Source organism: Pleurodeles waltl, chromosome 4_1, assembly GCF_031143425.1.
Source record: "Pleurodeles waltl isolate 20211129_DDA chromosome 4_1, aPleWal1.hap1.20221129, whole genome shotgun sequence".
Lineage (NCBI taxonomy): Eukaryota > Metazoa > Chordata > Amphibia > Caudata > Salamandridae > Pleurodeles > Pleurodeles waltl.
This window is the reverse complement of record NC_090442.1, coordinates 237,956,026-237,983,555: the sequence shown is the minus strand read 5'-3', so window position 1 is coordinate 237,983,555 and position 27,530 is coordinate 237,956,026. Positions and strand designations below refer to the sequence as shown.

The 27,530-nt window shown below is 43.5% G+C and overlaps 1 protein-coding gene across 1 annotated transcript in view; it reads right to left on the bottom strand.

The window, feature by feature from the left end:
* LOC138287630 (retroelement silencing factor 1-like) overlaps positions 1–27,530 on the bottom strand; it is a 215,830-nt gene that overhangs the window by 40,312 nt on the left and 147,988 nt on the right. Inside the window, exon 3 of the mRNA XM_069228214.1 lies at positions 17,190–17,267. Coding sequence (XP_069084315.1) covers positions 17,191–17,267 — 77 coding nt within the window. The 3' untranslated portion in view covers position 17,190. The remainder of the gene's footprint in view (positions 1–17,189; positions 17,268–27,530) is intronic.

Below are 27,530 nucleotides of genomic sequence, written 5' to 3'. Positions count from 1 at the left end.
GTGGAGGGGGTCTTCTGACAACGAGAGGATAAGCTGGGTGTCATCAGCACCCATGTTGAGTCAGTGCGATCTGACGGTGTTGGCCAGGGGGATCATGTACATGTTGAAGAGGGTGGGGTTAAGTAACGATCCTTGGGGAATGCCACGCATGATATTGGGTTCCAAGGTGAGCGGTGGGAGAAGAATTCTTTGGGTTCTTCCGGTGAGGTAGGAGGCAATCCATTGAGGGTGTCTCCCTGGATTCCGATGTGGTGGAGTCTGTTGATCATGATGTGATGGGAGACTTTGTTGAAGGCGGTTGACCAGTCCAAGAGCATGAGGGAAGCCATTTCGCTGCGGTCGAAGACGGCCCTGATATCGTCTGTGGCTGCGATCAGGGCTGACTCAGTGCAGTGGTTGGCCTGAAATCCGGATTGAGAGTGGTTTGGTGAGTTTTGGGTTGATTGCCTTCTTGAGAACCTTCACTGGAAAGTGGAGTAGGGAGATGGGTCAGCGAATGGTTTGTTCAGGAGGGGCCTCACCTCCACTTGTTTCCAGTCCTCACAGAATGAGACTAGTTGATGGAGGTGTTCAGGACTTTCTTAAACTTGTCACCAATCATCTTGCTCCCAAGGTTGAATACGTGGTGGGGACGGGGGTCTGTGGGTGCCCCTGAGTGTACACAGTTCATGATGGAGATTGTAGCTTGAGTTGTGAGAGAGTCCCGAGGGTGAGCAGGTGTTCGGGGTTTTTGTTTGTGGGTGTGAGTAGGCGGAAATATGTTTTGTAAAGATTTTATAGTCTGATTTCATGAGCATTTAGAAATACATGAATTGTCATGTAGCAAGTTATTTAGGAACTATGAATAAGATCACTGCTCTTACTGCGTTTTAGTATAAGAGAAATTATTTTGGCCTACAATACCTTAATGAAGACTTATATTCCTACAATTTCCTTTTTTCCTTTCTTTGAAACACCACTATAGAAAAGATCTGACATTGAAATTGTAAAATATAACAATGAATTTAGAAAAACGTATTTAAAAATAAATAGGTAAAACATCTGATCAAGGTTTACAAAAGTGTGCCACACATATGTAATGGGCAAAATGTGCTTCACAAGTGTACAACCACATTTTATTGGCTGGAGGGTCCTTATTCAGAAATGGGAGAGAAGATTACTGGGAGAGCCAGCGAGCAAACCAGGGGAGAGTTCAGATGCTGTTGCTGCATTTCTTGCCCGGCCATTCACACAACAAAGTTGTGGGGCACTGCACACCTACTCTGTAAGCACTGGCTTTCACGAGCCATGTGGGCATGTTAATAGGGAAGCTGATGTTCAGCACTCACACCCTCATTACTCTTGTAACCTGAGAAAGCTGATTAACAAATTAAAAATATGTATGACTGCATTTTGTAATTGCTAACATAGTAGGCCTTAAACGTGCAAAACCAATAAATGTGTATATGTTTATTTGCTGGTAAAATATAAACATATTGTAAATTAGTTGAAACTGCCTGGCTTGCTGGTCTGTTCTACCATTGCATGGCTAACCAATGCAACACTACAAGAGCGAAATCTGCAGAAGTGTAAATGTTTTCATATTGTTATATTTTTATGTTGTGCTTCCTTTACAGCCTTAAATAACTGTTATTTTCCTTGTGTTGAAAAATCACACGATTGTAATGAAAGGCCGCAAAGAAATAAAAATAAAGAAAAAAAAAAATCATCACAGAGTAGTGTATTTGTATTTTAGAACGATGCAAGTGTCCATGGAAAGCAAAGGAAAATGTTGGCATAAGTAATCCTGTTGCTTACAAAATGTATTAAATGTGTCACAGGTATTTTGAGTTCGGTATTAACGAATTGTTCAAAACCCTAAAAAAATAAAAAAATAAATTGTCAAGTAGAGCTCTTTCCAATGATTTGGATATTTGATTATACTCTATTGATTTGGCTTGCATATGGTTTCTGGACCGCTCTAGAGAAACCTATGTTATGTCAGATGCAAATTCCCAGACATCACTTTGTGACCTGGGGGATGAGCAGAAATTTGCACAGGCCACACCCACAGCAGATTCACAAGAACAATATTTGTACAGATTACATTTGCCCACAAGCAAATGCCCTTGGCTATCTACACCAATCTGCACCAGTGCAAGTGGGGACAAGGGTTTTGACATCTGGCTCATAGTCCGATTGCGAATGATCTCAAATTATGGGCAGTTCTCAGCAGGCTATATGGACATGCACTAAAGGTAGCAGCAGGTGGCTCAATCTGCTTAAAAAAAAAAAAAGCATTTGCAATGCAACAGGTCTCACATTTGCTTGAGTTAGAGCTTTTCTTGCCACATAAATTGAAAGAAAAAAATTAGCACAATCGTGCTATTTAAAACCCAGCGAGATCGCGCTGCATGGAAAATAAAAAGATAAAGTAGTGCAGAAATCAGACTGAAACCATGGAGCCTCGTATGTTTTCAGTAGTTGGCCAGTGCGCTTGAGGAGGGCTAAACACTGGGAAATGCATGACGTTTGCATGCCTTTCACTAATGAAATCAAGCGGATTTTAAAATGCAAGCCCACAAACCAATGAAAGTGACAGGCGTGACATGGGCGTGGTTAAAAGCCCACAGAGAGATTACAACAGAGAGGGAGAACTAAAAAACAACCGTACTACAAAAAGGCAGACCTTAGATGTGATTAAATATGTGTGACATTATGTTTTCCACTTAAAAGTTTAAAACGTTTTGTGTCTATTTTTGTCTGGATAAACAACGCGTACACAATGCTCTTTAGGCTATTCCTAACAAGGCCTACCAGTCAAAGAATGAAAGCAATGCTTCTGCAGTTCTATTCCAGGCTTTTGATTGCCAAGCTCTCGAAAAAGCAATTGGAAGCCTGCACCTACTGGCCGTTCTTAGCTAAATGTCTCTTTCCACACAGTCCTTCATGTCTGGAGGCTTGTCTAGCTAAAATTATTTACACCGTGTTTGAGAGGATGCTACATGTTCCTCCATTATTTTACAATAACTTCCCAAGTCATTGTTTAGCACACTTGTGTGGAGATTTATTATAATTTACCAATAAATTAGGATCCATGGTCGGCCGAGTTGCAAACTTCTCTTTCGGTTTCTGTGTGTTTCATTAGAACTCACCTTTGCCTTTACATGTATTTCTGTGTCACAAAAAATACTAAGGCATGCTACACAGCTTTAATTAATCGGCTTAACAGCTTGCAATACTACCCTTGCTAATATCACAACACAAGCATAACACGTCCCCTCCACCAAGACTTCTATAAAGCGCAACATCGGCAACTGGTGTGGTTCTCCCACCACACTGAATTCCAACTGATCAGGCACAAACACAGCTATGTGACACTTACTTGCAAACAGCAATCACTTTGCGCTAATTACTTGGATCAGAATGGTGTGCATAGCCCTGCCACTTGGGGGCGAGTCGGAAAAACAAATTATTTTTTTCCCCAATGTTATTTACTTTGTTTTCTTGTCTGTATTAGACGCCTGCCTTGCCAACAGGAGATACATGATACCCCATGCTGCTTCTGCCCTATCTTTGGCTGTTTCTAGCCATAAAACCCGAGCTCAAATTTACGAAACAGTTCCTTTCTCTGCTTACAATATGCTCCATGCAGATGATTAATCTAGAGTCAATCCAGAACCCCCTTTTTGTTCTCCAGATTACCCACTATTTGGCAAGTGCCTTTGTGGAAACACGTGGAGAGCACCAAAGACTAAAACCATGAACTTAGACAATGGCTCTCACTTTACTGCAGATATACCTTGCGAACTGATGCATGCAGATAAACATTGCCCAACAGAGAGAGTTACAGTTTCCAGTCACCCTAAAGGTTATCGGGGTGTCTACTAATACTAGTGATATATTAAAAGAGTTTCCAGGCTGCTCACAAGTTTCTCGCCCTTCTCCTCTTCCCACAGAAAGGTAGTGAAGGAAACAAAAACATCACTAGTGCTTGCAGGGCGCATCTCACCAGTGAGACCTGAATGAGGTAGACATTTGTTAGGTATAGCTGAGTTAAGGAGTATAAAGAACATTGGAATTGTGAGGAAGTCAAGAGAGTGCAAGAAAGTAGCCCCTTCATTTTCTTCCAGGACTCTATCGGTAAGAGACTGCTGCCACATGTCAGAGGAACACCTGATGTACTCTGCTACTAGTTGAAGAACACAGTCTAGCTAAGCACAGCTAGAGCACTGGGAGGAAGGAATCAAGTCTAAATGTGGATGGACACTACAACGCAGCAATGATGAACAATGATATACAAAAAGGCGGCTGTGTGGAAGCATAAACTTCTGCCTTAAAAGGTTTTTGTGCAAATAAGTGCTTGCAAGTGTAGGGTGTTTTGCATTTCTTTCAAAATAAAGAATGGTATGAGCTGGAACACCATCATTTTTTCTCCTGCATCTATTATAGTGAGAGGTGCATACTTGTTTATCTGCATTTTCACGGGTTTTTAGCCAACGTTTCTCTCCTACCCTTTTGTTATAGCTTGGAAAGGTGAAGGTTGAAACATTCTTGATGACGTATTTTTCAAAGAAACATTTTAGTGGTGCGAAGAATCTCAGATCATTTGATATGAAATTGGTTTGTGAATTCATCTGGGTAATTGGAGATATACAGATGAGTAAGTGGTGTGTAGTAAGCAAAGGACAAGATCTTATGTGGGATGATCTTGTAATTTCTTGTTGACATGTACTGCAACTGTGCAGAAGAGTGATGTTTCCGATAGAGAAGTATGTATGAGAACAGATCGTGGGGCGATGAGAGTTCTGATGAGGTTAGGCTATGTTTCAGTATTTTGATTAAGTGGTCTGCTTGTTGAATTTGACTTTCAGCATGCTGCATGATGCAGACGGAATCAATTAGCGACAAGAAATCTTTTGTGACTTAGTCCTGTTTGCAGAGTTGAATGCTTAAGTCACCTATGAGTCAAAGTGGAAAAGACTGGGTGCTTTGATTTCATAACTTTTCAAGTGAGAATTGTAGATGATGGTGCACACCTCCTTCCCCTTGTGCTCTTTTTCAGCATAAGCCTGGTAATCTGGTTGTAGTGTTGTATTTAGGATCACTTAAGCGATAATTCAATACCCCGTTTCAGTATTTGCAAGTAAATGCAATTAATACAAATCAATGAGTTCAGATATATGTTGTACATGTTTGACTGCTGATTAATAGTGACACAGGTTGTTCTGTCCATTGTGGTATATAAGACTGATCTTTCAATGAGCCTTGCTACGTTTAATGAAGAGGGTGCAGTAAGTGGTCACTGAGGTAAGTAAAGTCTATTGTAAAGGTGCAGCACAGTTCTTTTGAAGAGCTGGTGAAACATTAACAAAAGTAAGAGCATGTTTTAGATATTCTGGACAGATTCTGTGAAAGTGTCTGTGGATTGGTGGCAGCACAAAAACGTGCTAAAACTATTTCAGACCCTCTTCTGTGAATATTGTTGGTAGAACAGAGATTTCACTTAGAAAAGGTGATTCATGCACCCGACATTCTTTGAAAATGGCCATTGAGGGAGCTCTCACTAGTGGCTAGAGGAAATGAAGTGAGGGCTCCATCTGTCAAGGAGACAGAATAAATAGAGATACAACTAATTCATAAGATGCACTCATCCTGCATTGTAAGGGCCTTGTGCTAGCCCACATTTCCATCTAAACATACAAAACCAACTACTTGTCCAGTCATGGAGGGTCTTTATAGTACAGTCCATATGAGGATGTGGAAATTGAAGTCAAAACTAAAAGTTCTGAGGGTTGTTTGTGAAGCAAGGCTTGACCCTAAAAGGAACGTTCTTGGAGAAAGAACAGAAACTCCAGAGTATGGCCAAGAAGATGGCTCAGGTAGAAATATTTGCCTTCACTTGAATTCTTTGGTCCTGTCCTAGGTGAGGATCACAGTGAGCTATTGGTTCTCTGGGTTACCCTTATGCAGAACCAACCAGGCATCTAGTGGGCACCCAGAAACGTTATGGTTCTTTACAGAGGTTGCTACAGTGCATCAGACCTAAGCTTGAATCAACTGACTGGAGAGCTAGAATGCAAGAGAATGAGCTTGGAGAGTGAAATAATTCTACGTTGATACTCTTCTAAGAGATTTAGAGCTCAATTGATGCAGGATCCCTAGGAGGAAAAGTTGGCTCTATGGTATAATACTGCGTGCTGGGAGTGGCTGAAAAATGAGACCTAGAAGGCTTCAACAGAGTTCAACATATGTTTGCTAACATATTTCCTTGAAAGAGCCATGCCATGTGTACAGTATAGATCTAGCATGCAGAAGACATTGTGATGTAAAAGGGTTAATTAGAACAGATATTGTTGATGAGTGAAAATGCATGTGGAAAAAACCCATGCACTGTGCTGAGTTCGCAGTGCTCGTTTTCGACATTCTACAGGTGCAACCATCGTTCAAAATAGTCTGTTTATCGTACCAGACAGCAATGAGCATATGGCGCTTGTTTTCAACATTCTTAAGACACTGACATTCTGCAGGTGTTCAAGATAGTCTGTTTAATGATGCTTATTTTCGACATTCTTAAAGACACTGCCATATTATTTACCACACCAGGCAGCCATGTGAATCGTGGGAGAGACCTACTATTTGAGGGTGTTCTGGCTCAGAGAACTTGGGAACATGATTGATGAGTACCTGAAAGAACAAAGTTGCAAACACTGATAATAACACCAGAACCTGAGAGAAGTGAGTGGAATATTGTGGAATACTGCGTAAGTCAGGTTTTAGTGTATAAAAGACAAAGGTGTCAGTCGGGGAAGCTCACAGGTGGAGTCATATAGAACTGCCGTCGCCCTGCAAACCACCACCCCCGGTTATGCCATAGTTACCAGGAGGAAAAGAAACAGAGGTAGACTGATTGGGCTTCCTGGCATTGAGGAAAGTTAAGTTCCAAGGGGGTTGAAGGTCCTGACTCTACTGCTTTCTCTTGATTCATGCATTTTCATTAATTTCATCACAACTTCACTGTGCATTCAGACATTATTTAGCAATCATTGTAATTTGTGCTAGAGTAATTTTGCTGTTTGATTTTCATTGATATTATTTGTACCTATGCTAGTATTCTATTAAAGACTTTTTGTATTGGCTATAAGTGTGTGTTGCTCCTTACCAAGCATTTTTATTGATATGTCCATGCTTGGATTGGTTGCCAGCAGCCAAGTTCAATACACCATGCTTTTTCCAACTGGCCATGAAGTAACTATCCATCTAGGCTGGGAGTAAATGTTTGAAGCTGAACAGAATCTGTAAATGAGTATTTCCTATCCTCGAAAAGCATCTTCAACATTCTGTTAAAGTCCTTCAACTTCTGATACAACACATTTTAACTTGTGAATAATGGAGAGCCTGCGGACCGGGGAAAGAGGTTGGAGTGGAATTCACAGGATTCAGAATGTTGCAAAGCATTACCCCGGAGTTGAAAGTCACAGACAAGAAGCAGGATCTCTATGATGGGCATCCAAATTGCCTCCCATCCCCCTTGATTAGCTGTGGTTCATCTAGCACGTGTAGCAGGGTTTTCCTGATAGTACTAAGATGTTACTTACAGCTCGGCATAACATAGCTAGGGAGATTAATAACTGATCATCCAACAAAATAACTATGAGACTGATGTGTTAGGTAGGGATAATTCTAATTTATTACAACAACTAGGAACGTGTGATGTAAAGTGCTTTGGACTTTTCTAATGTTTATCTTATTCTATATAATTACTGCTGTGGGTACCATAATCTTTACCATTATTTTAATACATTCGGTTCATGTGACAACTATTGATAATAAATTACCTTTTATAGTCAAATATCAACAATTGTGTGTGTCCACTATTTCCAGAGGCTATAAAGACGATTCACACCTATACATATGACCAGTGCTTTATTTGAGCCAGTGGTTTTTGGTACTCAGCACTGTCACTTATTTGTCAAGACCAGCACTTATGGCAGTCTGCCACATGGTGGTGCTCTTTGTCCAACTCAGACATGTGCACAACTACAGTGGTTGTGTTGATACTGTTCCTGACAGCCTCCACAATAATCCTGATTTTATTATCAAAAAAGTTTGATAACTGTAAGCACAGCTTTGGGGGAAGGTTCTAGTGGTAATTGAAGTGCATCTGAATGATTAATTGTTTTCACTATTTTAAAAACATCTCTGGGCCTGCAACCAGAGTCCACCACATTTCTAGCAAAGAGGTAACCTTGAGCCCCTTTAACAGCTTGATGATAATCTTTCAGTGCACCTTTCTAGAATTCTTTGTCTCCACAAATTATGAACCCCTGCAGACCACAGCTTCTCTGGCAGGGATGCCTGACTCAGAATGAGCCTAATTCTTCTCCCAGTGTACCACCCTTTACCCCTTCACCCCTCCTCCAGGAGGTAAGAAGCCAACTAGACCCCAGGGGAAATTGGTTTAAACAAAAACAGTGGGGCTAACCCACTGAGACATTAGGCTGTGCTGCCACCCCATAATAACCAACCGTCTTTCTGCCCACCCTCAAGAACAGATCATCCCCAATCTTCTCCTCACTCCACTCACCACAGAGGAGGTAGGAAACACACTAGACACCATGAAAAATGTGTTTACAAAGTGCCATACCCTAACTTCACTGCATAATGGGCCCCACATGCAGGGTACTGTTTTATTGTGGGTTGTAGGAAGTTTGTGGATCCCAGCATATTCTGGTGCTTTCACTCACAGAAATGTGAAGAAAAATGAGTTATTGTAGCAAATGTTTGAGGTCTGCTGGGTATCCTGGGAAAGAAAGATAGCAGGAATAAGACAAATTACTGCCTTCACTACCCTGGGTGTTTGTAGGAAAGTACCATCTTGCCTGGCATGTTACCCCCATATTTCACTGTATATATGTTGTTTTAGTTGTATGTGTCACTGGGACCCTGCCAGCCAGGGCCCCAGTGCTCATAAGCGTGCCCTGTATGTGTTACCTGTGTTATGACTAACTGTCTCACTGAGGCTCTGCTAATCAGAACCTCAGTGGTTATGCTCTCTCACTTCTTTCCAAATTGTCACTAACAGGCTAGTGACCAATTTTACAAATTTACATTGGCATACTGGAACACCCTTATAATTCCCTAGTATATGGTACTGAGGTACCCAGGGTATTGGGGTTCCAGGAGATCCCTATGGGCTGCAGCATTTCTTTTGCCACCCATAGGGAGCTCTGACAATTCTTACACAGGCCTGCCACTGCAGCCTGAGTGAAATAACGTCCACGTTATTTCACAGCCATTTTACACTGCACTTATGTAACTTATAAGTCACCTATATGTCTAACCTTTACCTGGTAAAGGTTGGGTGCTAAGTTACTTAGTGTGTGGCCACCCTGGCACTAGCCAAGGTGCCCCCACATTGTTCAGGGCCAATTCCCCGGACTTTGTGAGTGCGGGGACACCATTACACGCGTGCACTACACATAGGTCACTACCTATGTGTAGCTTCACAATGGTAACTCCGAATATGGCCATGTAACATCTCTAAGATCATGGAATTGCCCCACCAATGCCATCCTGGTATTGGGGAGACAATCCCATGATTCCCCGGGTCTCTAGCACAGACCCGGGTACTGCCAAACTGCCTTTTCAGGGGTTTCACTGCAGCTGCTGCTGCCAACCCCTCAGACAGGTTTCTGCCCTCCTGGGGTCCAGCCAGGCTTGGCCCAGGAAGGCAGAACAAAGGACTTCCTCAGAGAGAGGGTGTTACACCCTCTCCCTTTGGAAAAAGGTGTTAAGGCAGGGGAGGAGTAGCCTCCCCCAGCCTCTGGAAATGCTTTCATGGGCACAGATGGTGCCCATTTCTGCATAAGCCAGTCTACACCGGTTCAGGGATCCCTCAGCCCTGCTCTGGCGCGAAACTGGACAAAGGAAAGGGGAGTGACCACTCCCCTGACCTGCACCTCCCCTGGGAGGTGCCCAGAGCTCCTCCAGTGTGCTCCAGACCTCTGCCATCTTGGAAACAGAGGTGCTGCTGGCACACTGGACTGCTCTGAGTGGCCAGGGCCAGCAGGTGACGTCAGAGACTTCTTCTGATAGGCTCCTTCAGGTGTTGCTAGCCTATCCTCTCTCCTAGGTAGCCAAACCTCCTTTTATGGCTATTTATGGTCTCTGCTTTGGGGAATTCCTTAGATAACGAATGCAAGAGCTCATCAGAGTTCCTCTGCATCTCCCTCTTCACCTTCTGCCAAGGAATCGACTGCTGACCGCGCTGGAAGCCTGCAAAACTGCAACAAAGTAGCAAAGACGACTACTGCGACCTTGTAACGCTGATCCTGCCGCCTTCTCAACTGTTTTCCTGGTGGTGCATGCTGTGGGGGTAGTCTGCCTCTTCTCTGCACTAGAAGCTCCGAAGAAATCTCCCGTGGGTCGACGGAATCTTCCCCCTGCAACCGCAGGCACCAAAGAACTGCATCACCGGTCCTCTGGGTCTCCTCTCAGCACAACGAGCGAGGTCCCTTGAACTCAGCAACTCTGTCCAAGTGACTCCCACAGTCCAGTGACTCTTCAGTCCAAGTTTGGTGGAGGCAAGTCCTTGCCTCCCCACGCCAGACTGCATTGCTGAGAACCGTGTCTTTTGCAGCTACTCCGGCTCCTGTACACTCACCGAGGATTTCCTTTGTGCACAGCCAAGCCTGGGTCCCCGGCATTCTAACCTGCATTGCACGATCTCCTGAGTTGTCCTCCGGCGGCGTGGGACTCTCTTGTGCAACTTCGGGTGAGCACTGATTCACTCCACTTTGTAGTGCCTGTTCTGGCACTTCTGCGGGTGCTGCTTGCTTCTGAGTGGGCTCCTTCTCTTGCTGGGCGCCCCCTCTGTCTCCTCACGCAGTTGGCGACATCCTGGTCCCTCCTGGGCCACAGCAGCATCCAAAAACCCTAACCGCGACCCTTGCAGCTAGCAAGGCTTGTTTGCGGTCTTTCTGCGGGAAAACACTTCTGCACGACTCTTCACAACGTCGGACATCCATCCTCCAAAGGGGAAGTTTCTAGCCCTTGTCGTTCTTGCAGAATCCTCAGCTTCTACCAACCGGTGGCAGCTTCTTTGCACCCACAGCTGGCATTTCCTGGGCATCTGCCCACTCCCGACTTGATTGTGACTTTTGGACTTGGTCCCCTTGTTCCACAGGTACTCTCGTCTGGAAATCCATTGTTGTTGCATTGCTGGTGTTGGTCTTTCCTGCAGAATTCCCCTATCACGACTTCTGTGCTCTTTGGGGAAATTAGGTGCACTTTGCACCCACTTTTCAGGGTCTTGGGGTGGGCTATTTTTCTAACCCTCACTGTTTTCTTACAGTCCCAGCGACCCTCTACAAGGTCACATAGGTTTGGGGTCCATTCGTGGTTCGCATTCCACTTCTAGAGTATATGGTTTGTGTTGCCCCTATCCCTATGTGCCCCCATTGCATTCTATTGTGACTATACCTTGTTTGCACTGTTTTCTATTGCTATTACTGCATATTTTGGTATTGTGTACATATATCTTGTGTATATTTGCTAACCTCATACTGAGGGTACTCACTGAGATATTTTTGGCATATTGTCATAAAAATAAAGAACCTTTATTTTTAGTATATCTGTGTATTGTGTTTTCTTGTGATATTGTGCATATGACACTAGTGGTACTGTAGGAGCTTCACTCGTCTCCTAGTTCAGCCTAAGCTGCTCTGCTAAGCTACCTTTTCTATCAGCCTAAGCTGCTAGACACCCCTATACACTAATAAGGGATACCTGGGCCTGGTGCAAGGTGTAAGTACCCCTTGGTACTCACTACAAGCCAGTCCAGCCTCCTACAGTGTTTTCACAAATGTCTGGGCTTGGTAGGTTTCCCTGGGTGATAGCCAAGCCCAGGCCCAAATACTGCAACTACCCATATCGCCAAAATAGGTTGATTTCATGGTAAAAAACACAGGTTGCGCTTTTATGCTTGTTATGTCACCAGTGATAAGCCTTACTAGTGGAGTACCTTACTAGTGGAGCACTGTTTATAATCTGAAAAAGTGTGGGAACACAAGTTAGTTGTTTTTAAGTGCATTTGTCATTCTTGACTTTCGTAATCTAGTGTGCAAGAAAGAATACATTTTGCAAAATGCCTGCTGAGCCACATGAAAGAAAACATTTTAATAACACCTAGAATTCTGTCACTGCCCGTTTTTATTATTTACATTTTACCTTCCGAATTGACAGTACATAATGAAATATCAGCTCAATTTGTTGGTTCTGGGGATCACATATTTTTAGACAATCAACCAACACTATATATTCCTGCAACAAGAAGAGTGAGGAACATAATGGTAAATTACTTTTTGTTAATCGGCCATCAGAGCAAAAATACAGATAAAAATATCACCTTCTGCTATTTTTCCCCAACTTATTTTCATTACTTTTTATTTCAATTTCCCATTTCATTAGGAAAATTATAAACCTCCTCCATAAATGAATCTTTCCTAACACAATTATGCCTACTTTTTAGAAATGTATAGTTTTCTGGGTTTCATACCTGTTGCCACTACAAACTGCAAGCAGGTAGAAATAACAAAAAATAGAAAAAAAGTAAGTAGCACTTAGAGAAAAATGCTAACACTGTGGGTAAAATTATTTTTTACCTGTTTCTGAAAGCTGGGAAGATGATGATCTCAGGAGAGCAATCTTTATGTTGATGTCATTTGTTGAAAATAATATGCTTTCTTGCTCAGCAATTTTACCATTATTTAAACAAACATTGGTAAAGCCAAAAGGTCGGGCATTGTCCACCAGCCCTTTGGCAATTCTTGTTTTGTTCTGTCATGGTTTTTGCAAAACTTTGTTTGGGAAGCTGGCAGCCCTCATTAAATCTATTTAAAAAATCCAATTTTTTTCTTGTGTGAAAAAAACACACATTACCATGGTACACTTGGCAATGAAAGTAACTACCTTGTGTCGATGTGTTCCTTGTGAAAGGGCAGCATGCAATATCAAATAGTGAAGTCAGTCAATGGCTGAAGTGGACTAACTTGGCCCCTTGATGCTTACTGGAGTGAGTGGAAGAAAAATATGAATGAGAATCAGACTAATTGATAAAGTCTAGCTGAAAACCCCTAAAAGTAACTATGTTATAAATACTTTTAGTCAAATCAAAAAGGTCGTGGATAACAGACCTAAAAGGGACATTGTTCCCTTCTTTCTCAAAAGGCAAGGTCACACCAAAGTAAAGAAGGAAGGCAGGCAGATAAAAGGAAGGAAGAAGGACAAAAGGAAGGATTGAAGCAAGGAAGTGAGGGAGGTAAAAATGTAAGGAAGACAAAAATAAAGAAAGGATGGTAGAAGGAAAAGACAAAAGGAAGGGCGAAGAAAAAGGCAAGAAGAAAGGAAAGAAATAATTAAAGAGGGCAAAAAAGAAAGAAAGCAAAAAAGAAAGGAAGAAGGAAAGAACAAGCATTTTCGATGCGACGGGTCTCGCATTTGCTTGAGTTAGAGCTATTAGCGTTGTAAACAAAAAAACGCAGCTCGATTGCACTATGTAAAATGCAAAGCGATCGCGGAGCATGGAAAATAAACAAATAAAGTAGCCTGGACCCCAGGTTGAAAACATCGAGCCTCGCATGTATTTAGTAGTTTACCAGTGCTGTGTAGGTGGGCTAAACACCAGAAAAGGCATGACTTATGCATGCCTTTCACAAATGAAAGCAAGCGAATTTTAAAAGGCAAGCCCTCGAACCAATGTACGTGACTGAGGTGACATGGGCGTGGTTTGAAGTCCAAAGAGAGATTACAGAATGGACAGAGCGCTTTGTGCTCGCCCTTAAAAAAGGAAAGAATGAAACAAAGGCAAAGAGAAAGAAGAATAGAAGGCAAATAGAAAAAAAAGGAAAGGAAAGGGAAAGAAAAAAGGGGATTTGTAAAAATGAAATAATTAAAGAAAGGCAGCAAAATAAAGAAGGAAAAAAGAAGGAAAGAAAAAAGACAGCAAAAAATAAAGATGCAAAAAAGGAATGGAAAGAAGGGAAACTGAAATGAAGGCAAAAATAAAAAAGGAATGGAAGAAAAAGAAATGAATGCAAACTACAGAAAGGAGGGAAGAAAGAAGGAAAAAGCAAAGGAATGTGGCAAAAAAGAAAGGAGGAAAGAAAGAATGAAAAAGCAAAAGAAGGAAAAAGAAAGAAGAAAGGGAATGAAGGAAGGAACAAAGTAAAGTTAGGCAAAAAAGAAAGAACAAAGGAAAGACAGCAAAAACAGAAGGAGAGAAGAAATGAAAGAAGGGAAGAAAGCAAAAGAAGGACTAAAGAAGGAATGAAGGAGAAAAGGGAAACAGCAAAAGGAAAGAAAAAAGGAAAGACGTCAAAAAGGAAAAACATGGAAGGAAAGGCAACAAGAAAGAAGAAAAGGAAAATGAAAGAAGGCAAGTAAAGAAGGAAAGGCAACAAAAAGAAAAAAGGATTAATGAAAGAAGGCAAAAAAGAAAGAAAAATAATTAATGAAAGTAATAAGGAAGAAAACAGAGTAAAGGAAATAATGAAAAAAGAACAAAAAAGAAAAGAGGGAAAGAAAGAATGAGAGAAAAAAAGGAAAGAAAGAATGAAGGAAAGAGTTTCACACTATAAAATATTGGATACTAAAACTTAAATTACACTCCACCTTTGTTTAAATAAAACTGTTATAAGTGTACTTCAAATTAAACATAATAATGTTTGATTTTCTTCCTGGGCAAATTTATCGAAGAGCCATTAGTGAAACCAACACTATGAACACAATATGGTATGCTGTGAAATAGCAGAAATCCATTTCAAAAGCAATTTACAATAGGATTGGTAGGCGGCAGAAACTGATAAAGCTGAGTGTGCCAAATGTACCCTACAATCACATCAGGCAACACTGCGACTAAAGGGAACCCCTCGCGTGACGAAGTACACCCCGTGAAAGACCAAAATGCAATTAGTCAAAGTGAAATTAACCAGACGCTTAAATACCCATTGCCCCATGCTGTATACTGTAGTGGGCAAAAGCAAAATGGGAATGATACAATAACAGACCAATGGGTGAAGAGAGGTGGCTGAAAGCCCCTGTAAGTATACTATACATATTATTTTAGTAAATTCAGAAAGGTTTTTGCCAGATCTTAAAAAGAAAAACACTTATTTTGGCAATATTCTCCGGTCATTCCAGAGGAAACCACCAACCTTGGTAAACAAGCATCGGTAGGGATAATAGGCCTCACCTTTTAAATTAATTACTCGGCTTTTGGTTTTGCCAAAGCTTTTTTGGGATTCTTTTCGGCATCAGAAAAAAGATTAAAAATGATTCTTTGCCAATGAAAAAATAGAAAGCCACAAAAACAGCACAATGGGTGCAAATGCATAATCACAAAACTTTATGCCTTGTTTTTATGAACTTCGAAAATTAGAAAATCTGCAGAAATTATAGCCTTGAAAATTGTTGTATCCTTTTTTTTTTCTTCCAAGAATGATCCCCAAAATGATTAGAGGATATAGAGCAGAGAAACTTGAATTTCTACCCCAGTTTCTTCCTAGATCACACGCAAAGTGCACCTGTGATTATTTATGTGCTTGTCACTTCTGGTATCTTCTACCAACAGGGCTCTCTCAGAAACAGGAAAAATTCATAAGTATAGAAAGGTATATTGAAAACGGATATTTACTTCTTCGCTTGTCCGCGAAAAATATAGGAAATGGAAGACTATAGCTAAGTGCCAACACTTCTCCTTATAAGCCCCATCACACGGTTTCGAAAATTCGTCACTCCCTCAGGAAACAATACTGTAGTCCATATCGGATGTCAGCTGGCACAACAAACGTCTTCCCCACGTTTGAAACGTTTGCAATATTTCTTAGGCCTGTACTTGATCCACAGACCTCAAAACGCAAATGAAACAACTGTGATCCTGGGAGAAAGGAAACAAAACTCGGACAGAAAAAAAGAGCTACTAAGATGCAGTTGTCATGTTTTTAGACAATCTTCTCAGACGTGTAACTAACGATTTTATGTCTGTTTATAAAGGCTTTATGGGACCATTTGCTTGCTTCCCACAGATGGCTGTACTACGTCTCCTCTGAAGCATTAACGGCTTGCCCCCTGCGGGGCTCCCTGCGCCCGCAGTGTTATTGCTCTCCTTGGACTTACAGGACCCTGTTTTACCTTAGACTTCAGCCACTGCATTACGGAGTATTTTAAAATGAAGTTCAATTAGTAAAACGGCAATTTACAGAACAGCAAGTTTGAGGGGAGAGGCAGCCAGATGAATCATGAACCAAGAGAGAAAGTAATTTACTCTACAAGATCACTAACAAATAAGGTATGAATGAAGGTGCCCTTGATTAGCGTTACTGAGTCACCAGCCTCTAGGCAGCGTATTGTTTCATTAAGATAGAGCCAGCTAATCAATCACTGATGCACTGTAATGGTGGGTCTGGGCGCTCGACCCAGCATCCCAGGCCTGGGCTCTCCACCAGCTGACCAGAGCTGACAGACCTAGTGTGGCACAGCAGTATCAGGTTATGTGCAAAAGGTTGTTTGCTGGGAGTCGGGTGCAGTAGTGGGCAACAGGTTGAACACTGGGGGGATGTTGACGAGGGGGGCTTGGGGAAAGGCATTTCAGTGGGAAAGCAGAAATCGAGGAAGAGAGGAAAAACGCACGTGCACTCTGAAAGAAAATAAAAAAGTAGTCACCTAAAAAAGTGAGCAGGTGAAGGATAGAATCCAACCAATCAGACATGGTAAAGAGGCGATGTTGCAGGGGAAGGGACGAATACAAAATGGACAAGCGGAAAGAAGTCACACAATCAAGTAAGAAGCAAGCAAGAAGGAGGATAAAGCCAACTAGTGGTAAGTAATGGGTGGAACATAAGCCCCAGTTAGCTCTTGTTAATCCCACAATAGGTCTTTCACAACAAGGTAGAGTTGCTTTCTGGTAGTGAAAAAAGTTATGAAGGATTAAGGGCAAAGCGTCAGAAAATGGCATTTAACTGAGGGTTGGGTGAACTTTTGGCAGCTATGGGTAGATAATAAAAAATAGTTTGTATAACACAGGAGAAGCAGCAGGTTTGACACATTACCATGAACATCATTTTTAGAAGCTTGCTAGCTGGACAATGAGAAACATTTAGGCTGTTGAAAACTGAAATGTACAGCAAGATGTCTGATGTGAAAACTGTTACCTTAAATTGATGACTGGTCTAATCTTCGTTTCTTTAGTGGCAAGTGTTGTTCATTAATTTCATGCCTGCTCTCGAGTCCTACAAAATATCAAATGAATTCCCAAAGTCAATTTATTGTTCAGTTAATTAAAACCATTACAAGAAAGTACAGCGAATAAAATGTGTTAAAATTTGATAAGAAAAACAAAAAGCCTGTTAGGAAAGATTTAGTGTTGACTGTTTGCAGCAAGGGGCGCTTAAGTGCGTTTGGCCCCACATGCTCTTGCAGCCCCCTGAGAATTGTCACGTATTTTGCACACCTTGCCAAAGCTCAGGCAGCTGAGAGAGAAAAGCAGAGATTGGATATCTCCGTGCAAGTCCGTGCCCCAAAAAGCCACTGGAATTATTAATTGTCTTCTTTCAGCTGCTAATTTGGAACAGCAGCACAGGTGTAGCCAACTTTCTTGATGGTAGGAGCAGAGCCTGTAGGCTCTTTTGTACCTATGTGCAGGCCAGGAAGGATTAGAGTCCTTGATTGGCAGGACTAATGTTCGCATGTACAAAATCTGATGCCGAGATCCTGCATTTATTGCTTCTAGAAGGTATAGTTGAGGGGCTCTGATCAAATAGGAGTCGTTTAACACTGGCACTGTTGATGGTGATTTCACCGACAGAATATTGTGCTCCCTTGAGAGTTCCTCTGCTCTTCTGTTGATTGATGTTTTCCAAGCAGCGACTGCCACTGTGTCTGCCAGCTGAATGAAGTCGCCTGTTTCAAAGGTCTTCTGTGCTTTCCTTAGCCGAGTGGACCACGGGTTGCCAGGAGTTTCGAAAATCGTTCTCAGGTGGTGTTTTAACGTGAGCAAGTTGGCCTTATCGAGCATGATGTAATATTTCAGGGTGGCAGCTTGACAATCTATCTGTTGTGACACTAGGCCCATTTCCAATCTGAGCCTGGAGTGACAGGTGTACTTTGGTTGGAGGATTTTTAAATATGCTCTGCAATGCGCTTGTTCTATGGTGGGGTCTAAAGACCCAGGAAATGCCAGGTAGCCATATTGCAGGGAAGGAAGTAGGGTCGCCTTTATTACCTTCAGTATTGCGGCAGCCAAAGCGCTTCTAAGTTGGTTACTCGGTTGGGAGATTCCTTATGTGATGGCAGCAGCTTTATGTCTGAATGCACTTTTCTGTGCCCCTGCCACGTTGTTTTTTGTGAACCACATCCCCAGGTAATTATATTTCCTGGCTGTGTGAATGGTCTGGCTTCCCTGTCGTCCGGTTATGTACATTCGGAAGGTTTAAGAACAGAAATAAGGACTTTTGTTTTTTTTCCTGGTTAACTTGAAGCGGATTAGCTTTATTGAAAGATTTCAGGGCGTTTAGAGCTCGCTGTAGACCAGATTTTGTGCGGTCCATTATCATAGTGTCATCAGCGTATTGGATGATTTGGAGTTTTGTGAGGCCAATCTTTGGTAGAACCAGGCTGCTGGCCTTCAGATGTTTCTCCAAGTCTGCGGTGTACATAATTAGACAGTAGTGGGGCCAAGACACAGCCCTGGTTTAGGCCTCTGTTGGTTTCTATTTTCCGTGATAATGATCCTGGACCTGTTCGAACCTGGACCCAAGTGTGGGAATACAACAAAATGATCGCTCTTAAGAGTTGTGCGGGAATGCCCCACGATGATGGCTTCCTCCATAGAGTTTCCCGGTCTACCCTGTAGAAGGCCACACTGTAATCAACAAAGCATCAAAATACTGGCAGGTGATTGATGTTAGCTGCTTGGTGCTGCAGGTATGCAAGCGCCACAATGTTGTCCGCTGTTGAGGCCCCAGATCTAAAGCCAGATTTGAAGAATGGCTGGATTTGACACTCCTGAACTCAGGCTTCCCGTTGGCCCAACAGCAGTCGTGCGTACATTTTTGCCTCCAGTTCTAGAAGTGCTATTAGTCGATAGTTTGAAGCTACTTAGCAGTCCCCCTTTTCATAGATTGGGCAGATAATAGACCCTATCCAGGATTCCGGGATGGTGGGCAGGTGATACGCGCTGTTAAAGATCTGAGACAGCCTCTTTGTCCAGTCCGACGGAGAGCATTTAAACAGAGAAGCAGGTAGGTCATTTGGTCCTGGGGCGCCATCCTTCCTCATCCTCTTTATTGTTTTCTCTGTCATACTGATGGAGAAAGGAAACCGCTCCATGACTTTTTCCTCACCAGGTGCGGCTGGCTGATCTAGTTTGCTCTCTTGGTGTTCTTCAACCGTTGAGGGTGGCCTATCGCTGTGGGAAGGGGATGGTCACTGAATCTTGTCCAGCCCGTTGCTGGCCAAGTCTGGTTCAAGTTCAGAGGTCGTTTACAAGAGTGTGACGTGAGAGACCCATGCAGTCTCTGGCACACCATTCTCCTGGACTTACGGCCTTTCCTTAGCTTGTTTACATGGTCCCAGAAATGGGTGGAATTTGGGTCCTCTAGGAGCTGGAATAAGGTGCCCCATTCTTTCCAATCTTGTGCCACCTTGAACTCCCATGTCTGTTTCTTGAGGGATCTTCTGATTTTTCTTATCTGAGCCGCTGTGTCCTGTGTGGGCTTTTGTTTATGCATACGTAAAGCTCTACGAAGTGCCCGCCTTGTCTTCAGTACATTTTTGTACAGTTGTAATGTCGTACTTCCTTGGCCGTTGCGAGGTGCGTGAGCACACACTGGATTACCATGCAGGAGAATGAATAGATCGCCCACCGACTTTATCCACCATTCGAGTTTCTGGCTAGGCTCCAGAGGCTGAGTTTTTAACTATAAGGCTATTTTAGACTAATACTCTGGTCTCTATTTGATTCCTCTCGCCAAGTATACCTTCTCGGTGCCCATTGAAGCCCCTACCACTGTGTGCTGTTCTGCTGCCTGAGCTTGTAGCTCAATGATACATTTCAGGGGATTGGGATTGCTCTCTGCCCTCTCAGTGACTTCAGAGTGGCTAAGTCTCTGCGTGAGCTTTCCTGAGAGGTACACGTCATCAATAGTTGAGCCTCCCTTGAACGATCGAGGAAAGGGGCAACCTTTCAGATAGTTGGTGTGCTCCTGTTGGGTTGACGATTGTCTTAAAGTTGTCAGAAACGTTTGTAGTAGTTGACGGCCTATGTCCTGGCCCGGGGGAGCGGCAGGGGGGGGTGGTCGTCTAGTTGTGCGTCTAGTCCGCTTATGTTAAAATCTCCCAGCATAACTATTTTGTGGACCGGGCGACTGAAGATGACAGTTTCTAGATTCTCCAGGAGTTCGAGGATTGTCGCTACCTTTGATTTCCTTGGAGCGTTTATGTAGCAGTTGATTGGTATCAAATCTGATTTTGTTGGACAATGTTCACACCACTAATGGCAATTACTTGGGCCATTTTACTGTTGATGGTAAGCTCAGTGGTTGCCAAGCAGACTGCATGCTTGATAAAGGTGGCCGACCAAAAATACTTGGGCGAGTGGCTGGCTGGAAGGTCTCGTAGTAACCTGGCAGGTGAGATGGAGTTGATTCCCAAGTTTCTTGCATACAGATGATGTCTCTCTACATCTGCAGATGCTCCTGAGGCCTGCACATGTTCCATGACAAGATTGACAGGAATTTGGATGAGCACAAAGGATAGTGCTCTATGCTCCACTTAGTGCTAGGACCGATACCTTGGTTCTACCCGGTCCCTCTGCTTGCTTTGCGGGAATGATTGTGTGACCATGTGAACCTCTCTTCTGTTTTGCGCACAGACTATGGTTATGGTCTGCGGGGCCAGTGTTGTATGGGTCCTGGGATTCTTCCCTCCACTTGAGCCTCTTAAGACGGATTTTGGCCTGTGTCCAGGGACAGTATTTAGAAGGATGAATGGATATTTGTCAAGCGTGGGATGTATAGTTCAATACCCCAGTCTGGAAAGGACTCTTGCGTCCCAAACTGCAGCCCTCTCTGCTGCGCTTTTCCAGGTTGTTTTTGTGACTTTCCTGGTTGCGTTTAGGGACCTGACCCAGTCTATGCCTTCTGAGGTGATGTGCCTGAGAGCTGGCACCTGAGAAAATTAAGAGCAATAAATTCCTTCTTTTTAAAATGTCTATAAGGCCTTTTGAGGTGTAGTGAGGGATGAACGTAAGTTCCAGTGAGTCATGCTTTACTGGTTATGATGTGTCATTTCCAGCTGAGAGCGGGCCCGGTCTGGTCCAGTGAGAGGTTTCACTGCCAGAAGGGGCATGATGAGTTGTGTTTGCCACTAAATGGAGGGCCAGCTCTCTGCCGCTCATATAGCTGGTGGTGCCCGCCGACTATGTGCTGTGGTTGTTGTGCACTCCTTGTGCCAATTTGTAGATTGTGATAGATTTCCTGTGTGCTATGTGGACTACAGTACTCCCTTGCGCCCTCCTTGCTAGAGCCAGCTGACACGATGAGCTGTAGTTGTTGAGCACTCTCTGTAACCGTATGTAGTTCGTGATGATTTCCCTGTATGCTATGTAGACTGGTATGCTCCCTTGCGCCCTACTTGCAGGAGCAGGCTGTTGCGATCCTTACTGGGGTTGTTTTTAGGCAGGCCCTTGGATCTTGGGTTCTGTGATCCACAGAGGCTCTCTGAGCCCCCGGGCTCCCTGATATTACAATTAGGCTGCTTTTTTGGTTGTCTGAGGGTGGACTAGGTCCAGTGGCTTCAGCTGCATCTTGATTTCTGGGAGGCACCATCTTTGTCGTTGCTATATGTTCTTGTGGTTGAGCTGGTAGTGATGACAGGTTGTGCCAAGTGGTGGTGGTTGTGCTTTGGATGTAGCTTTCCCTTACCTCCATGGGGGGCTGGCAACAATTCTGCCACTTGATCTTGTTGCAGGCCTTTTTGTTTTGTGTGTGCTTAGCTGTACCACTAACTTCCGGTGCTTCAGGGCAATATTTATTTTGAGCCTTTTGACTGATCTCATTTGGCATTTGTGTTTCCAGGCTTGATTTTTTAGCTTCTTCTCTCTCCTTGTAAGAGAAGTAGTTAAAACTTGAGTGGGCTTTGTGTGGGAGTTGAGTGATTGTGTTGTGTCACCATGGTTAGTGGTGACGGCTTCAACATTTAATTCCAGCTTTCCGCACTTGCATGGCTTTGTGTCCCTGCTTGGGGAGGGGAACATGTCTAAAATTAAGCTGTCTACCCTAGGAGATGTTTGGGATGGACTGCTTGGAGTTGCCATTGATTCAGCTATATTTAGTCCTTGGCCTAGAGCTGGTTGGCACCTTTGGGGGTGGGGTTGGGCGGGGGGGGAGATATTGCCACTGTGGTTTTGTCTCTTCTTGCTGTCACCTTGACTACTCCGACTAGCTCACTCAGGATATTAGGTAGGGAGCTTAGCTTGTCGATAATTGGGGAGCAAGAACATTGAGCTCCCATCTTTGTAGTGGCAAGGTGGCTCTCCATGTGCGTTACCTTTGCTCTAATTTCGAGAAGGTTTGTGGCCAGGGACTGAGACAAGTTAAGTTGCAGCTCCATCTTGTTTGACTGACAGAGTAGAGCCGTTGCCATGCTGTCCTGCTAGGCTCTAATAGCCGCCAGCTCTTGTGGATTTGTGGAGCACCCTGGAGTTGATCCGGAAGTTGGTCTGCCCCATCCTCTCCCGAGGGCATCTTTGCTGGTGTAGTGAGGCTAAGTGTTCTGTCAATCTGCTTCTCTAGATTGCTGAGGAACTGCTCAGACAGTGCCCCAAGCTCCTGATCTGTGAGACTCATCCTGCCTGGTTGGTGGGCAAGTTTTTTGTTTGTTCCTCTGGTGTATAACATATCTCTAAGGAGTTAGATTCCGCCACCGACTTCCCTTGTACTGAAGACCATTCAAGTTTGCGACTACTTGGGCAATGGTAGTCATCTTGTGCATGTGTTGGGACCAACACCCCAAAGGGGAGCAGGCCGTGGGAAGGTAGAGTCGCTGAGCAGCTTTGTCTACTGTAGTGATGAAAAAACTCTGTTCAGAGGTGGCGATGATGTGATGCCTGCTTGACAGGGGAAATGCACAACGTATGGGACTTGTGTTGACCAACTATTGACGCGGGGCATGAGATTGATCTTTCACATTGAGCCCCCCTGTAAATACCTCTGCTGAAGCAGTGCCATGCGCATGGCTTTGCCCCAGATTGTTTGATTGGCTGACTGAATTCTCCGTAGCATATGGCCCTACAAGCGCTTTACCCCATTCTGGAACCTCTGCTGCTGGTTTTCAGAGAAATCAGACTATGGAGTCCTTTCCTTTGGGTCGGACCTGTGATGTTGTGTGGTCCTAGGGGTCTCTGCTGCTCCCTTCAAGCGCCCTAGCAGCCAGTGAGTGAGAAGTGCTTCCCCCCTGTGCATTTGGATTGTGGGGTTGGGCAGTCCCCGAACCTTTGCCAGCACATGTTGTATTTCCTTTTTGGCATCGTCAGCTGGGGGTACAAGGGCCAGCTAGGGAGCTGATGAGCTTTGTGCCTCTCTCCTCACGCACTGTAGCGACCCAGTTGCAATGCTGTCCCACTGCACTTGACATTCACCTCTGTTTCTCGTCTAATCTCTGGATTGTGCTCTGGGCGCCACCACACCTCCAGGCCAGCTGGTCTACGGCTGACACTGTTAGAGTGGTGGAGGGGCACGAGCACGCAGCCTGGAGAATGGATGGAGTTGTAGTTGAACTTCTGAATGTCCTGAGGTCTGGCCGGCTAGAGGTGAGGTAAGGAAGACCCTGAGTGCTGAGGACTGGATAAGACCTAGTGCGTGGCCTTTAGGAACCTCTTGCATAACACGTCTTTCTTGCTGTGCCGCCTGCCTCCCTCTGGTGGTCCCCGGTGATTGGGAGGGCACGAGCACGCAGCTTGTGCTGAGATCCAATGAGGCTGTGCCGCCTCACCTCCCAGTCGGTCACCCAGGAGGGGCACGTGCACGCAGTTTTGTTATGAGTTCAGACGGATGTGCTAAGGTTGAAGAGTGGATGGCAGATGTCCTCTGGGAACATGTAATCTTGGGATTCTTAGGAGGTTAAGTTGATGTTGCTTTCCAGCATTAGGGTGAGATCTGGGTGGCTTTTGGTCCTTGATTACTTAGTGCAGCCGTGGGAGGAGGGTGTGTGAGAGGGGCAAATGAAGGGCTGTGACCTCAGGCCACAGAGCCTGGCCACTGAATGTGGGCTGCAGACAAAAGGATGGAGGGGGCCAGAATGGCTGTTTTGCACCCTCTTCACCCTGCTTCTTCCATGCTGCTCCCAGATCCTGCTCCCAGTTCCTCCCAGGCTCAGTGCATGGCCTCTGAAGGGGGAGGGTAGGGAGAGCGCCGAGGGCACCCAGGAACAGGAGGAACGCCCGAGCAGCACTTCTGCCTCTTACCGCCTCTTGCCGCGATACTCTGCGGCGGCAGGCGATTGTACTCCTGGTCAGTCACTTGACTCTCATGGCTTTTGGATTTTGGCCTGCTTTCCGAAGAACATTTGTTGCCAAATTAACCAAGGTGCAACAAAGAAAGAAGAATGTAGCACTTCAGTCTCATGCCTATAGTTTCAAAGTGTGCCATCCTTGAAATTTAAAAGGGCAGCTTAAAGCATGTTACGTAAGAAACACCAATGTGTCACTTGCTTCATATCTGGCATATGCCTACTGTATAAAAAGATTGTGAATACCACAATTTTCAAAAATAATTTATGTCAAAAGTGCATTAGAGTCTTACAAAACCTCATACAACCAGAATCGTGCACAATTCTGTTCTGGAATAGTATTTTAAGGCTACAAGATGAACTCTTGAAATTTGTTGTAGATACTGTGTGGGATACATTTGATTGGGTCCCATCTGGTGCTTTGTGACTCCCGTCTTGGCTACATGGCCCTGTCACAGTGCTTTAGCAGGTATCAGAGTAACAGAGTGTACCCACCTTAAGGGCACATCTTGGTGTATTCAATCATATTGCCTTCTGCTTACCTCTTTATTTCAACTTTGTAATGATGCTCATGCTTACCAGTGAGATGAGAGAACAGAACCAGATGTCAGAATCGCTGTCACTCAAATTATTATTTGTGAACCATGGAGTTCCAGGTATTACTTCAGCTTGAAAAGGTCTGCACAAGGCGGATTGATACTAAAAGACACCGTGCAAGGACAATGTATTTTTGTGAAGCCTGGTTCTCAGCATTCAAAGATCACCTTTAATACTTACTCCCACCCTCTTACTCAACACCTTGAAGTAAAATCTGAATGTTTAATAAACGACTCAAGTCACCGACCATGGAAATCCAAAGTCAGAACAAATCCCAGCACACACAAAACACTAGTGCACAACTAATGATAACAAACAAGAAAAAGAAAAGTGAATAACAAGATGACTAAAAACCAAACACTTCACCTTAGCCAAAGCATCTAACCTCGGATATTGCACTACCTAGTTTATGAATAAGGGATAAAATGCTATTGAAAAACTTAATTATATGAAAGGGTAAGTAATCAGATATTGATACAAATAAAGCAGAGAAAATAATTACTTTATCACATGAATTGTTTTAAAATCCACTTATTGAGAAGGCTGATCAATGTTTTGGGTAGGATGTCTTCTTGTGAGATTGCTACTGAGGAAAAAACATTAATTACAGAGTACATAAAGCACTGGTAAATGAACGACTACTAAGTGTCTATATTATATATCTGAGCTATTTTTGGGAAAAAAAAACAAAAACATTTACTGTTCAGGGAATTACAACCTACCTTCCTCTTCCATTCGATCAGTGTTGACAAATTCACATATGATCTAAGATAATTATTTAGACTAGGGCAACTTCCCTTTCTGGAGGTTATTGGCAAATTGAGAAAGCCTATTAATGGCCGACAAATGGGTACATTGAGCCTCAATGGATTAGGTGGTTCAGGATATGTTGTTTCTTGGTAACCAATTAAAAGGATAGTTAGAAATGACAGAATAGACTTGCTAAATATAATATAAAACTATTGTACAGAGTCTAGAAGTATGTTGCCCTGACTTTAGTTCATATTTTTGCAGGTTAAGAGGTTGCACTAGTTGTTTAGGATTATCTACATTTGTTTCTAACAACTCAAAAAAACGTTATTTCTATGCTGGAAAAACACAGGTCGCCTGGGCTGTGAAGACCCTTTTCATGAACAAAGTTTGGCCTGCCCTTGTCAGTCCAAAGGAGCACATTGTGCTACCATGTCAGCCACATCTTTTTAATTTAATGCGGGTTCTCCCTGATGCTCGAGACCCTAATTACTTCCATGAAGACAGCCCAAGGTTACGACATGAAAACGACAGCAAGCATCTCCTGCACAGCAGCCAAGAGAGATGACACTGCAGCACCAAGATGGCAAACTTCAACTTCATGACCTTCTCATTTCACATAATGGCAACTCTTGACATCTTTCAACACCGTCATTCATAAATCTACAATGAACATCCTGTTAAGTCTCATTAGATTTGCAGGTCAAACATCTGGATAAGTTGCCTTTAATATAAGTAGCTCTGTGTCATGAAGCTGGAAGGATCCCTTCCCCCTTTGTCAATAGCTGCAAGAGGACCGTTTAGTCATCAACAGTGCCATCCATAGCTAAACATGCATAGCTAAGAAAACTCAGACAGGTTCTATCTAGAATAAAGCACTACGCCAGTGGATGAAGGAAATAGCTTAATTGCTAGGATCCCTGCGTCTGCACTGCCCAACAAAGTGTGCCCTACGCTCTTCTACCACACTCAAAGCAATATTACATTATCAGCTCTAGCCTGATGGGCTGACAAGGCACACATCATCTTTATGGTCTGCTAAATCAATGGTGCATTAATTGTAAGGCAAAGTACCCTAGATGAGAAATGAACCACCTTAGGTGGATAACACAATAAAACTGACCATGACATTTGTCAGGCTACAACTAAAGCAAGCCTAGGAAGATGTAACTAGCAGATAAGGCTTCACAATCTATGTGACCATTATCTGGAACAATATCCCACTCCAGACTGCATACCGCCTGCAGTTTATTAAGCAACCTTCCCCATCTTTGTGTATGATTGTGAATACAGCCGTATGCTTTCTTCCCTCAGGACAGAGTAGATCCGCACCCTAATACACCGTCCCAGCACTCCATGGTTCCCTAGCTAGCTTTGTGCTTTATCTGTACCACAAGCTTAGGGAAAAGTCCAAAAAAGGAGTATATAACTGACAATGCTATAAATGTATCCATATTTTACATCTCTCATGCTTTTTCAGTGTCCATGCTGTGTTCGCTGACAGACTCTGGAGCAAGAAGGGAGTTAACTTTTCATTACAATGAGACTGCAGACTCTGTGAGTAACTTAGATGTGCAGATAATATAACCGCCTCAGTTCTTGAGAAACAGACCACAATGAAGTGATCAAAAGAGAGGGCA